Source organism: Equus przewalskii, chromosome X (assembly GCF_037783145.1).
Source record: "Equus przewalskii isolate Varuska chromosome X, EquPr2, whole genome shotgun sequence".
NCBI classification, from domain to species: domain Eukaryota; kingdom Metazoa; phylum Chordata; class Mammalia; order Perissodactyla; family Equidae; genus Equus; species Equus przewalskii.
Window position 1 is genome coordinate 123,611,306 of NC_091863.1, and position 14,365 is coordinate 123,625,670.

At 46.5% G+C, this 14,365-nt stretch overlaps 1 protein-coding gene across 1 annotated transcript; it reads left to right on the forward strand.

The window, feature by feature from the left end:
- Positions 1–232: 232 nt before the first annotated feature.
- Positions 233–1,274, forward strand: LOC139080887 (EKC/KEOPS complex subunit LAGE3-like). Its single transcript, XM_070603379.1, has 3 exons — positions 233–466; positions 867–961; positions 1,154–1,274. Exons 1-3 carry the CDS (start codon positions 233–235, stop codon positions 1,272–1,274), a joined length of 450 nt encoding a protein of 149 aa, XP_070459480.1.
- Positions 1,275–14,365: the final 13,091 nt, after the last annotated feature.

Genomic DNA, 14,365 nt, shown 5'->3' on the forward strand with positions numbered 1-14,365 from the left:
GTCTCTTCCGGGCTGTCCCGGGATCTCGGGGGCCAGGGCCAGGCCAGCTTGGCGGGAACCAGCCACGTGGGGGCTGCTTGCGCAGGCGCACTGGGCATCCTGCGTTGCCTTGCGCGCGAAGGGGCGGAGCTTCGTGAGGGAGCCGCAGTCTCTCGGCGGCTGGCGGGGCGGGGCGGGTCGGTGGAGTGTAGGAGCGCGTTGGTGTTGGGCTCTGGGGGACGGCACGGCAGCCATGCAAGCAGCAGACGGCGACGACGACAACGACGGCGCGGGTGGCGCCGTGGGCGGTTCAGAAGACCTGAGCAGCCAGCATAGCCCCCGAGCTCCCGACTGCCAGGACAGCTCAGGCTGCCTTGAAGGCCAGGGTGGCAGCGAAGGAGCAGTGGACGAAGCAGCCATTGCTCTTCTCCGGGGTGAGCAGGCACTGCATATCCCCGGACCTGGTGGAGATGCAGCAACCGTGGCTGTAGGGCCTGGAAGCCGACTGCTGGAGTTGTACCCTTTCCATGGAGCCTCCCTGGGCAGGACCAGTTTGGGGGGGTGGGCGGGGGGCGGGAAGCCTGGCAGCAGCCTTGGGAATAGACAAGGGTGCACAGGAGGCAACCAGGGACAGCAGGAGTGGGGCAGCCCTGCAGGACAGAGGGTTGTCGATGCCTGAAGGGCCTGGAGGCTGGGGAAGAAGGCCTGAAGGTTAGGGAGGTGGCTCAGGGTGGTCTGACATGGCAGGAGGGAGTGTGGGCGTCCCGGGGTGAAGGCCAGCCTCTGAGACGTGCGAAGCCTGAGGCACCAGCAAATTCAGTAGCAGATGGTGCCTTAACCATGCCTCCCCCAGCACACTCACCGTGCCTTTCCGGTCCCCCCTGGAGGCAGAGATGGCCCGCAGGGCCTTGGCCCCAGAAACCCAACGCCACCAGCAGGCGGTTCAGAAGGAGTGCGCCGTGAACGGCAGCGTCCTGGCTGTGTCAGTTCTACACGGAGCTGAGATGGGGGTGGCGGCAAGGGCTCAGGGCCTGAGAGCCAATCTCAGCCGGAGGGGCTCGGTGATGGACACAGGGAGACTCTCAAGTGTCAGGTCTCCGGGGCGGGTGTGGTGTGCTGGGTGTAAGAGAGAGTCATCACCTTGAACTTGATCTTTACCCCTCGCTTTTAGCAGATGGACTGCTGAAGACCCTGGCCTCCTCCAGATTTCCATCAACTCCTTCCTGGACCAGCTTGCCCTGGTGGTGGGGAGCATTCAGCACTTTGGACTCCCACCTCCGCTTAGCTTAGGCTGAAGAAAGGGGACTGAGGCCAAACCGTTTTGTCCCCTACTAAGCAAGGCGTAGGGAATTGATACTTGGAGTACTTGCCACTTTAATATTGGGATCTAATTTTTTGCCTGTACTGGCCCTTGGTATCTCTTGGTCCACTTGTTTTATTTCCCCGTTGCTGGAGGAGGGGATGATTAAACGTTTGTTACAGCAGAAAATAAAACTGAGCTTCTATTTTGTGTCTGAGTTTCTTTTCAGCTACTGCACCTCAAGATTTTCTTGTCTTTGTCCTTGTGTGGGACGCGAGGTTCTGGGATTCAGATAGTCCAGTAGTACCAGGTAACTGAACACAACTTAGGAAAACGAAAACCAAGTCCCGTGTTCACTAGATACTGTCAACATTTTGCAATATTTTCTTAGTTATATTTACACATTAAATGTATAACAACGTATAATGTGTCAGTTTTCAAGTTTAGCATAATTCTTTTCCTTTTTTTCACTTACCATACTAGCTTTTCCACTTTCTAAAAACCCCTCAAAAAAATGTTAGTGAGTGGATGCGTAAAGTGCGTTATAACATAATGTTGGACAGTTAAAATTGTTATCAGTTTTGCCCCTGTTATAGACAAGGATTCAATGGAATTCTTGTACGTAAGTGTTTGCATGAATGGTTATTTACTTAAGATAGATTACAAGAGGTAGAATTACCGAGTTAAATACGTTCGTTTCTATTTATTTTCTTAAGCTTATCAATCTACAGTATACAAATGCTCTCCAGAAAATATGCCCTCCCACCAGAATTCTGGTCCTCCCCCACATCCGTGTCACCGTTAGGTTGGCTTCCTGCCAAAATAAAAAGCATTTTTTTTTAAAATGAGAGAAGTACACACAGAAACACTAGAATAGGAATTCGGGGGCTTGCCGGCCTTGTTTCAGTGAAGAAGTGCTGGGACAATTGGCTAAGTGTTGGGGGGGCTGGGGTGGGCAGCTCCCTCTAAATAGCTTGTGTCTTGGAACCTTGCTAAACTTACGACTAATGGCTAGTAACTTGTAGATGCCATCAGATTGTCCACATAGACAATCATATCTGTAAGTAAAGCAGTTTTATTTCTTCCTTTGTAATTTGGATGCCTTTTATTGGTTAATCTCTCTCCTCATTATGAGTTGGATTTTCCCGCTGCTCTGCATGCCTGGTAATTTTCGATTGGATGCCAGGCATTCTGTATTTTGCCTTTCGTGCTGTGTATTTTTGTATTCCTAAACATACTCTTAAGCTTTGTTCTGGGATGCTGTTAAATTATTTGGAAATAGTTTGATTCTTTTGAGTCTTGCTTTTAAGAATCATTCCGTGAGAGCAGAGCAGCTTTCAGTGTAGAATTAATTTTTCCACGTTCCTGAGGCAAGACCCTTCTGAGCACCCTTCCCAATGCCTCCTGAATTGTGAGAATTGCCGCCACTCCGGCAGGGTGGCGGGGGGGGGGGGGGGGACAGCCACTAGTCCCTGTCCTGCTTGAGTGCTGGGCATAGTTACCTGTGATCCTTTCCAGGGTGGGGGGGGGATCCTTTCCCTGGTTTCCCTTGAGTAGTGTCCTCCTACTCTTGTGCTGATTAGTGGTCTGTGGAATGCTCCAGCGGGACCCTCTGCGGATATGCGGTGTTTTCTCCCTCTGCCGTTCTCGTCTCTCTGGTCCTTTGCCCTGCAAACTCAGTCTCTGGGATATTCAGTTCTGTCTCTTCAAGTCAGGGACTGTGCTGGGCTCCTCCTGGAAACTCTCTCACCAGACAGTAAGCTGGGGCAACTTCAGGGTTCATCTCATTTCTTTCCCTTCTCCCAGATCATTGTCATTGATTACCTGACAGCCAGTGTCTTGAAAACTTTTGTTTCATATATTTTGTTTGTGTTTTTGGGTGGTGTACCAAGTGTGAGGATAAATTCAGTCCCTGTTATTCCATATGCCTGAACAGAGTCTGCCCTTGCAGAACTTGGAGAGTTCTGACATTGTGGGCTGAAAGGAGAGAAATGTCATTCATGATGCTATTGCTGGTGGTCATGATTATGAAGACAATGAAGATAACGAAAATGATGATAAAGAATCTCACCTGACTAGATGCAGCAGCCGTAATAGCTGCATCTGTTTGTCTCTCTCTCTCTCTCATTCTCTCCCTCTCTTCTTTCTTTCTTTAATTCATCATTTTTAGACATTGATTATTGATGGATAGATGAGAATTTAGCTGTTTTACACCACTATCCACTATACTTCCTCACCCTCTCAAGATGGTTCTATTGCATTCTATTTATTTTAGGTATTTTTCCCCCTGAGGTTAAAAGTCGCCTTGCTAACCATGGTAAAATTAAAAACCATTTCCCTGAGCATTTTCTCTCCCCTTTCTGTCAGGACCAGTTCTCTCTAGGCAGACCGACTGCACAGCTGTCATTCCGGACTTCCCCTTGCCCTACCCTGGGATGCAATTACTATCCTGGAACACGTCTTTCTTTTTACTGTTTTACCCCTTTTTGTTTACATGCTTATTTTTTAAAGTCAGATTGTGCTGAGGTATAATTTACAAACTACAATATTCACCCTTTTTAGGTGCACATTTCTATGCATTTTGGCAAAATCATAGAGCCACGTAACGACCACCACAATTGAGATATACTTACACTATCCCAAAAGTCCCTTCATTCCCCTTTGTAGTAAAACTCTCCCCCAGGCCCTGGCAGCCACTGATCTGATTTCTCTACCTATAGTTTTACCTTCTCCAGAATGTCAGATAAATGAACTCCTACAGAATGCAGCCTTTGGGTCTGAGTGTTTTTCACCCAAGAATTTGCATGTATCAGTAGTGGTCCGTTTTTGTTGCCGACTAGCATGCATCTGTTGCTGGACATTTTGATTGTTTTCAGGTTTTAGTCAATATGAATAACGTAAAAAAAGAAAAAGAAAAAAGTGGCAAATGACATTAGCAACTCATTGATAGAGAAAATACCGATGCCCGGAGTAACGTCAGCATCATGGCAGAGTGAACTTGCCTGGGACTCTCTCCCCTCCAACATACAATGAAAAGGGGCATCCATACTCCAACACAGGACATCCTAATACAACAAATAAACGTCAGAGGGACACGCAGCCATGTGACAGAGGGCGGAGAGGCTGGCGCACCCCTGGGAGGAGCTGGAATGGGGTAAGAGAGGACGTCGTTCCCTCCCCTAAAGACTGTGATCTGCAATCACGGGAGGCTCTGGGCAGGAAGGAACAGGAGAGGGGACACTCGTTTGTGGGAACATCAAGGACTCCCTAGGGCTTTTGTAGCCTAGAGGGAAGACCTCTACCTGGGGGAGAGCTTTCGCAGGGGCGGGGGGGGGGGTGACCTCATCAAACCAACACCCCTGGAGACCAGAGAGTGAGAGCAGAGCGAGAAAGCCTGGAGAGCAGGCAGGAGAAAGCACCCCTCCCCTCACCTGCCCCGTGCCTGCTCTGCTGCCTGGGATCTCGGCTGAAGGCAGAGGGCTCAGAATACACAGCTCTCGACCCCCACCCAGTGGCGATAAGCGGTAACTGCAACCAAATAATATCAGAATGCATAAGACCCGACCCACCGGCTCTAGCAATATCAGACACTATATCAAATCTCCATACCAGAGAGAAAATGACAAGTACCCAGAATTCAGTCCTGAGGACACAGAAATATGTAATCTAAATGACAATGAGAAAATACCAATGGCTGACATTACTAATAGCAAGATCAATTTAAAATACAATTATTCTTTTTACTATATGCTTGAAGTTTTACAAATTGACAGTCTCTGATGTTTGGGAAGGCCTAGTTGGAAACAAAGCCTCTTATATGCTATCTATTGGAGTGTTTGTAGAATCTATTTGGACACTGACTTAGCATTATTTGTTAAAATTAAAGATCTGCATACACTTTGACCCACCTTTGGGAATCTCTCATAGAGAAGCTCTTGTACATATGACAAGGCAATATGGAGCATGATATTAATCCCGGCATCATTTGTCATAGTGAAAACTGGAAAGAAGGTAAATATACATCAACTGGGAAAGGTTCACTAAAGTCACGGTACAACCGTCCCAGTGGAACATTCTGCAGCAGTTAAAGAAAGAGCAAAGGAGATACCCGAGTACTAATACAGAAAGAGACTAAAACAAGTCAAGAAACTCTGTTTTGCAGTACACTCCCACCATGTGAGCATGGGGGGAAATGCAAGGGAACTCCCTGGAATGAGCCACCTCCACTACAAGAATGCTCAGTGCTAATAACAGCATTAGGGAAGGAAACTTTCACCTTTCAAATTTCAGACTTACATGTTATTTAAATATATTCCTCAAGTATGTCTTGCATCAGAAATAAGCATTTCTATTTCGCAAAATAATAGTGTGCTCTATTAACTTAAGGAATAATCTCTCTTGGTCTTGTGTTTTTAAAACATTAGATATGGATTTTGCATTTGATGCAATGTCTGTGCCACTGTAGAGGACCTCTGTGGGTTCTGTTGCCCAGCATCTCCTTCGCCTGGTACCGTATCCTTATTTCCCCCTAGAAAACCCCTATTTTGCATCCCTTCAGCAGTTACGATTCTGGTAGAGTTGACTTCATTTCTGAAGGTGGTTTCACTGGCAAGACTGTGGCAAGGGGAGGGCAGGTATATATAGAAAAATTCTCTATTCCAGAAGGAAAATCATGCTGCCCCTTGCTTGAGGGAAGGTGCCCAATATAATCAAACTGATAACCTCTTTGAGGTTGCTGTTAGGAAGTTGAGCACATAGCAGTAGTTAGTACCCAGATCACCAGGCCAACAAACTGAAATAACTATGATTTACGTGCTAAGGGCTCTAGTGGAAAAAGTAGAAAACATGCAAGAACAAGTGGGTAATGTAAGCAAAGATATGGAAAATCAAATAAAGAATCAAAGAGAAATGACAGCGATCGAAACTACTGTAACAGAAATGAAGAATGCCTTTGATGGGCTCATTAGTAGACTGGACACGACTGAGGAAAGAGTCTCTGAGCTTGAGGATATGTCAATAAAAACTTTCAAAACTGAAAAGCAAAGAGAAAAAAAGATGAAAAAAAAAAAAAGACCCAGAATGCAATATCCACGGACTGAGGGACAACTATAAAGGGTGTAGCGTATTTGTAATGGGAATACTGGAAGGAGACGAAAGAGAGAAGGAACAGAAGAAATATTTGACACAATAACGACTGAGAATTTTCCCAAATTAATGTCAGACACCAAACTCCATTTCCAGGAAGCTCAGAGAACATCAACCAGGACAAACGCCCCTCCCCCCCCCCGAAGAAAACTACAGGTAGGCATAACATATTTGAACTTCAGAAAAAGATAAAAGATAAAGAAAACATCTTGAAAGAAGCCAGAGGGAAAACGCATCTTACCCAGAGAGGAGCAAAGATAAGAATTACATCCAACTTCTCTCCAGAACCATGCAAGCAAGAAGAGAAGAGAGTTGAGTGAAATATTTAAAGTGTTGAGAGAAAAAAAACCCCACCAACCTAGAATTGTATACCCTATGAAATTATCCTTCCAAAGTGAAGGAGAAATACACTTTCTCAGAGGAACAAAAATTGAGTGAACCACTGGACCTGCCCTGCAAGAAACATTAAAGGAAATTCTTCAGAGAGAAAAAAAAATGGCCAGAAACTCAGATCTACATAAAGAAAGGAAGAGCATTACAAAAGGATAGGTGAAAGTAAAATAAAAACTGTTTTTCTTATTCTTAATTGATCTAACAGATAACAGTTTGTTCAAAATAGTAACAGCAACGGTACATTCGATGACTATGGTTTATATCTAAGTGAAATGAATGACAACAATGATACAAGGGGTGGGAGGCAGGAATTAGAAACACTTTGTTATAAGGTCCTTGCACGGCCTGTGAAGCAGTACTGGGTCATCTGAAAGTGGGCTTGGATTGGTCGTAAATGTATATTGCAATCTTCAGGGCACCCATTAAAAATAAAGGGTTAAAAAAAGGAGTATTATTGATACGCTAAGAAAGGAAAGTAGAATCACATAAAGAGCTCAATTAAAACCAGAAAAGACAGAAAAAGAGAGGAAGACAAGAGGAGTGGAAGAACAAAGGACAAGGGCAATGCATAGAAAACAGTAACAAACACGGTAAATGTTATTCCAACTTCCTCAGTAATCACTCTACAGGTCAATAGTGTAACTACACCAACAAAAAGACAGAGATTATCAGAGTGGATCGAAATACAAGACCCAACTATATGTTGTCTACAAGAAACTCATTTTAAATATAAAGACGCTTTTAGATTAAAAGTAACAGGATGGAGAAAGTTATACCATGGTATCACCAATCAAAAGATAGCTGGAGTAGCTATATTAATTTCAGATAGAGCAGACTTCAGAGCCGGGAACAGTATAAGGGATAAAGAGAGGCATCACATAATGATAAAGGGGACGATTACCCAAAAAGACATAACAGTCCTTACCGTGTATGTACGTAACCACACAACACCAAAATACGTGAGGCAAAAACTGATAGAACTGCAAGGAGAAATAGATGACTGCACTGTTATAATTGGTCCTATAGACTGAATGTTTGTGTCCCTCTAAAACTCATATGTTGAAACCTAATCCCCAGTGTGATAGCATTTGGAGGTGTGACCTTTGGGAGGTGATCAAGTCATGAGGGCAGAGCCCTCGTGAATAGCATTAGTGCCCTTATAAAAGAGGCCCCAGGGAGCTTTCTTGCCCCCTTTCATCACGTGAAGACATAGCAAAAAGACAGCCGTCTATGAACCAGGAAGCAGGTGCTCACCAGAGACCAAATCTGACAGCACCTTGATCTTGGACTCCCCAGCCTCCAGAACTGTGAGACCTAAGCATCTGTTGTTTGTAAGCCACCCGGTCTGTGGTATTTTGTTATAGCAGACCAAATGGACTAAGATAGTTGGAGACCTCAACACCCATCTGTCAGAAATGGACAGACACAGGAGGCAGAAAATCAGTAAGGGTATTGTTAAACTCAACAGCAACATCAATCAACTATACTTGACATGTATAGACTATCATATACAACAGCAGAAATACATATTCTTCTCAAGCTCACATGGAAGATACATCACGATTAACCACATTCTGCGCTATAAAACACAACTTAACAAATTTAAAAGAACAGAACTCATACAATATCTGTTCTCAGATCACAAGAGAATTAAACTAGAAATCAATAACAGAAGGATAACTCTAAAAATACCATGACACTTGGAGATTAAAGAACTCACATATAGATAACACATGGGTCAAGGAAGAAATTCCAAGAGAAATTTAAAAATATTTTCAACTAAATGAAAATGAAAATACGACTCATCAACATTTGGGGATGAAGCAAAAGCAGTGCTTAGAGGGAAATTTATAGCATTAAATGCATCCATTAGAAAAGAAGAGAGATTTAGAACCAATAATCTGAGTTTCCTCCTGAGGAAACTAGAAAAAGAAGAGCAAATTATAAATGCAAAGTAAGCCACAGAAACAATTATAAGAATTAGAGCAGAAATCAATGAAATTGAAAACAGGAACCCAATAGAGAACATCAACAAAACCAAAAGCTGGCTCTTTGAAAAGAAAAATCAATAAAATCTCTAAGCCTCTAGCCAGGCCAACTAAGAAAGAAAAAGAAAGAAGATACAAGTTACTAATATCAGAAATGAAAGACAGGCTATCACTACAGATCCCAGGGACATTAAAAGGATAGTAATGAATGGGCCGGCCCGGTGGCACAGCAGTTAAGTGCGTACGTCCCGCTTCAGTGGCCCGGGGTTTGCCAGTTCAGATCCTGGGTGCGGACATGGCACAGCTTGGCACGCCATGCCATGGTAGTCATCCCACATATAAAGTAGAGGAAGATGGGCACGGATGTTAGCTCAGGGCCAGTCTTCCTCAGCAAAAAGAGGAGGATTGGCAGCAGATGTAAGCTCAGGGCTAATCTTCCTCAAAAAAAAAAAAAAAAGGATAATAATGAAATACTATGAGCAATTCTATATCCACAAATTTGATAACCTAGATGAAATGTCTTCTTGAAAGACACTATCTGCCAAAACTCACACAAGAGGACACAGACAATCTGCACAGGCCTGTATCTATGAAAGGAATTGAATCAATAGTTCAAAACCTTCCAAAACAGAAAACAGCAGGCCAAAATGGGTTCACTGGTAAATTACACCAAACATTTAAGGAAGAAATTATACCAATTCTCTGTAATCTCTTCCAGAAGACAGAAGCACAGAGAATACTTCCTAACTCATTCTATAAGGCCAGCCTTACCCTAATACCAAAGCCAGACAAATACAGAATAAAAAGAGAAAACTATAGACCTATATCTCTCATGAACACAGGTGCAAAAATCCTCAACAAAATATTATAAAATCAAATCCAACAATGAAGAAAAAGAACGATACACCACTACAAAGTGAGATTTATCCCAGGCATGCAAGGATGGCTCACCATCCGAAAACCAGTAATGTAATCCATCACATCAACAGGCTAAAGAAGAAAAATCATATGACCACATCAAGATGTGGAAAAAGCATTGGACAAAATGCAACATTCATGATAAAAACTCTCGGCAAACCAGGACTTGAAGGTAACTTCCTAAACTCGGCAAAGAGCATCTATAAAAAACCTACAGCTAACATCATACTTAATGGAGGGGAACTAGAAGCTTTCCTGCTAAGATCAAGAACTTGCAAGGATCTTCCCTCTCACCATGCCTTTTCAACATTGTAGTGGAAGTCCCAGCTAGCGCAATAAGACAAGAAAAGGAAATAAAAGGCATACAGATTGAAAAAGAAGGAATAAAACCGTCTTAGCAGATGACGTGATTGTCGATGTAGAAAATCCAAAAAACCTCTTGAAACTAACAAGTGATTATAGCAAGGTTGCAGGATACAAGGTTAGTATATAAAAACCAATTTCTTTCCTATACACCAGCAATTAACAAATGGAAGTTGAAATTAAAAACACATCTAAAACCATTTACGTTAAGCTACATTAAACTAAAAGCCATTTACATTAGCACCCAAAGAATGAAACCCTTAGGCATAAATTTAACACAACATATACAACATCTATATGAAGAAAACTAGAAAACTCTGATTTAAAAAGTCACAGAAGCAGTAAATAAATGGAGAGAGATTCTGTGTTCATGGACAAGAAGACTCGATATTGACAAGATGTCAGTTCTTCCCAAGTTAATCTATAGATTCAAGGCCATCCCAATCAAACTCCCAGCAAGTTATTGTGTGAATGTGGGCAAACTGATTCTAAAGTTTATATGGAGACACAAAAGACCCAGAACAGCCAGCATAACATTGAAGGGAAGGAAGAAAGTTGGAGGACTGACACTGCCCAACTTCAAGATTACCATAAAACTAAAGTAATCAAGACAGTATGGTATGGGTGAAAGAACTGACAAATAGATCAGTGGAACAGAATAGCGAGCCCGGAGCACAGCAAAGGAAACCATCAACAAAACAAAAAGAAAAACTAACGACTGGGAGAAGAGATTTTCAAGTCAAATATCTGATAAGGGGTTAATATCCAAAGTATATAAAGAACTCATACAACTCAACCCCCCCCCAAAAAAAAAACAAAAAAAACCCCCACAAACAACCCAGTTAAAAAATGGGCAAAGGAGCTGAAGAGACATTTTTCCCAAAAAGCACGTGAAAAGCTGTTCAACATCACTAATTGTTAGGGAAATGCAAATCAAAATTACAATGAGATATCACCTCGCGCCCACCGGAATGGCTATAATTAACAAGACAAGAAATAGGAAATGTTGGAGAGGATGTGGAGAAAAGGGAACCTCAGACCCTGCTGATGGGAGTATAAACTGGTGCAGCCACTATGGAAAACAGTATGGAGATTCCTCAAAGACTTAAGAATGGAACTACCATATGATACAGCTATTCCACTGCCGGGTATTTATCTAAAGAACGAGAAAACACTAAGTCGAAAAGATATATGCACCCCTATGTTCATTGCAGCATTATTCACAATAGCCAAGACTTGGCAACAATGTAAGTGACCATCAATGGATGAATGCATAAAGAAGACGTGGTATGCATACACAACGGAATACTACTCAGCCATAAAAAAGATGAAGCCTTGCCATTCGTGACAACCTGGATGGACTTTGTGGGTCTAACGCTAAACAAAATAAGCCAGATGGGGAAAGACAAACACCATAAGATCTCACTCATCGGTGGGGGATAAAAAAACAATAACAGCAACCGACAAACATATAGATACAGAGCCTAGACTGGTGGTCACCAGAGGGTAGGCGGGGATGGAGGAGGGCGAAAGGGGTAATAGGGCACATGTGTACAGTGAGGGATGGTAATTTGTCTTCGGGTACTGAAAAAAGAGGTCTCGCGCGCAATGCAACTCGGGATGTCCAGTGCGCCTGCGCAAACAGACCCGCTTTGAGTCCCTCGGAGTGTGACAGGCTCCCGCCAAAGCCGGCCCAGAGACCCTGAAGCCGGCCGAGCCAATGGGGACTCCCGCTCAGCCCCGCCCAATAGAGCACGACGTAACCTCAGTGCGCCGCGAACCGACCCTTCCCTGGGCTTTCCCGGGAGGAGAGCGGCTGGGCCTCTGTGCTCAGGCCTCGGGGCAGGTGACGGTTGCCCGCCAAGGCTGCCGCGCCCCAGGCGTGCGTCCTGCGCCTGGGAGCCCGGGCTGCTGCCCGCCGTGCCGACCTCGCCTGTGACCAGCCTGCCGACCGCCAGTGTCCTGTCATCGAGTTCCGGGAGGGAGTCGGGCTCCTCTGGGCGGGGCGGCCTGTCCCCCTCTCTGGGCTCCACACGTGGCCCGAGTCTGCGAGTAGCAGGGCCCAGGAGGGACCAGTGGCCTCCAGGGCTGCACGAGGGGAGCACCACCCCTGGGACAGCTCCCCGTCGCTTTGCCCTCTGCTGGCACAGCCCTCATGGGCCTCCCTCCCCCGGGAGCAGCTTCTGCAGCCCTCTGGGGGGCTGGAAGGGCCAGGGGTCCTCAACTGGGAGGTGACCCTGTGTCTGCTGGCCTGCTGGGTGCTGGTGTCCTTCTGTGTCTGGAAGGGGGTCAGTCAACAGGAAAGGCGGGGCTGGTGGGAGGCGGCGGGGCTGGGGATGACGGCAGGGCTGGGGCGGCATTGCCTGGGGGAGGGGAGTCTCGGCCAGGCACCCTGTTCTAATGGGAGGTGACTGGGCCAGGGCCGGGGCCTGGGCCTGAGGTCGCATGGCGGGGGGGGGCGGGGGGAGGTGGCCAGGTGCTTCAACCCAGGCCAGTTGATCCCCGCCCCAACCCTCCAAATGCAGCCCCAGCAGTCTTCCCTCCTGAGCGGGAGAGGCCACCCCTTGCCTGTGTCGGCCTTCCCCCTCCCGGCCCCCTTCCCGGTTTCTCTCTATTCCTCACTCACGATCTGAGTGTGTTTTGATGGTCTGGGTGGGCCTGGCCTATGGCTGTCTCTCTCGCCTGCCTCTCTGGCCCCGGGGACCCAGGGGGAGTCCAGACACATGCCCTCCCTCGGGGGCTCTCTGTCAGGTTGGGGAGACAAATGTGTGAACAGACGCATAATAAGACAGTGTGCCGAGGACTGTGGGACATGGCCAGGTCCCTGGAGGGCTGGCTCATTCCCTGCGGGGTCCACAGAGCAGCCGCTTGCTGGGCTGGTAGGCCCGCTTAAACGGGAGGCAGAGGCCTCCATCGGCCGCCTTGCTCTTGCCTCTGTCTCTGGCTGGGCCGCTTCTAATCCCAGCTACCTAGGACCCCACCTCTCTGCAGAGGATGACCTGGAGTCGCTGGCACAGGAGGCATGGGAACTGCCCCCATGCTGATGTCCCACTCTGCCTGGGGAGGGCCCTGCCTCTCCCCTCCCTCCGCGGCTGACCTGTGATCGCCATGGGGCTGCTGGTGCTCCAGCTGAGCACCCAGCTTCCTTTGGGAGGAGCCATGGCTCCGAGGAGTAGAAGTGGGGGGCGCTGCTGACTGGCCTCCCTCCTTACCTCTGAACACACTGTCCAGTAGCCCGGGACCGTGGCCTGCCCGGCCGTCCTGCTCAGGCTGGGGGCCTCCAAGGGGGAGGTGGGTGCTGCAGGCCCCTCTGAGCAGCCTGGCCCCTCAGATCGTGTACTTCACCGCTACATTCCCCTACGTGGTCCCTCGTTGTGCTGCTGGTGCGTGGAGTGCTGCTGCCTGGCGCCTTGGACGGCATCATCTACTACCTCAAGCCTGACTGGTCGGAGCTGGGGTCTCCTCAGGTGAGGTGGAGGCAGGGCCGGGTGGGGGGGGGAGGGAAACAGGGGGCAGGCCGGCCCAGCAGGGCCCCCCATACCCACTCTTCCCTGCCCGTCTCCAAGTATGGATAGGTGCCAGGACCCAGATTTTCTTTGTAAAACAATTGCAAGATGTTGCAAATACAGGGTGATATTTAGTTAACAGAACAGTAGCTACTTCGTTGAGGCTGCATCAAATGCATGTGAACCAGAAGAACCCGCCATCCTCAGAAACCAACAAGAAACTCCTATACGTGTCAAGGCCAGGTTCAGTCACCCGGTGGACAAAGTTGGTGGCTACTGAAAACTACGAGGAAGGACAAGGCTGTCTAAAGACACATACAGTACGGCATTGAGTACCCAAGAAAAGTCTAAAGAAATCTAGAGTACTTCTAGAGTACTGAATTTGCTTTTCCAAAAGAAATTTAGAAGTAGTGTGATTTGTAATGGGATTTAAATGCTTTATAGACACGAGAAATCTTGGTTAAAACCAGTTTTTTTCAGCGGAATTATAATTGTTGTCATCCTTGTCTTCAGCCTCCTCTTTATTTCCATTATCATCTTTGTCTTCTCTTTCTTCGTTTTCTTGCCGTTTCAGCCTTTCCAGCTCAATTTCTTAAAAAGAGACCTCTTTTTTCAGTACCCGAAGACAAATTACCATCCCTCACTGTACACATGTGCCCTATTACCCCTTTCGCCCTCCTCCATCCCCGCCTACCCTCTGGTGACCACCAGTCTAGGCTCTGTATCTATATGTTTGTCGGTTGCTGTTATTGTTTTTTTATCCCCCACCGATG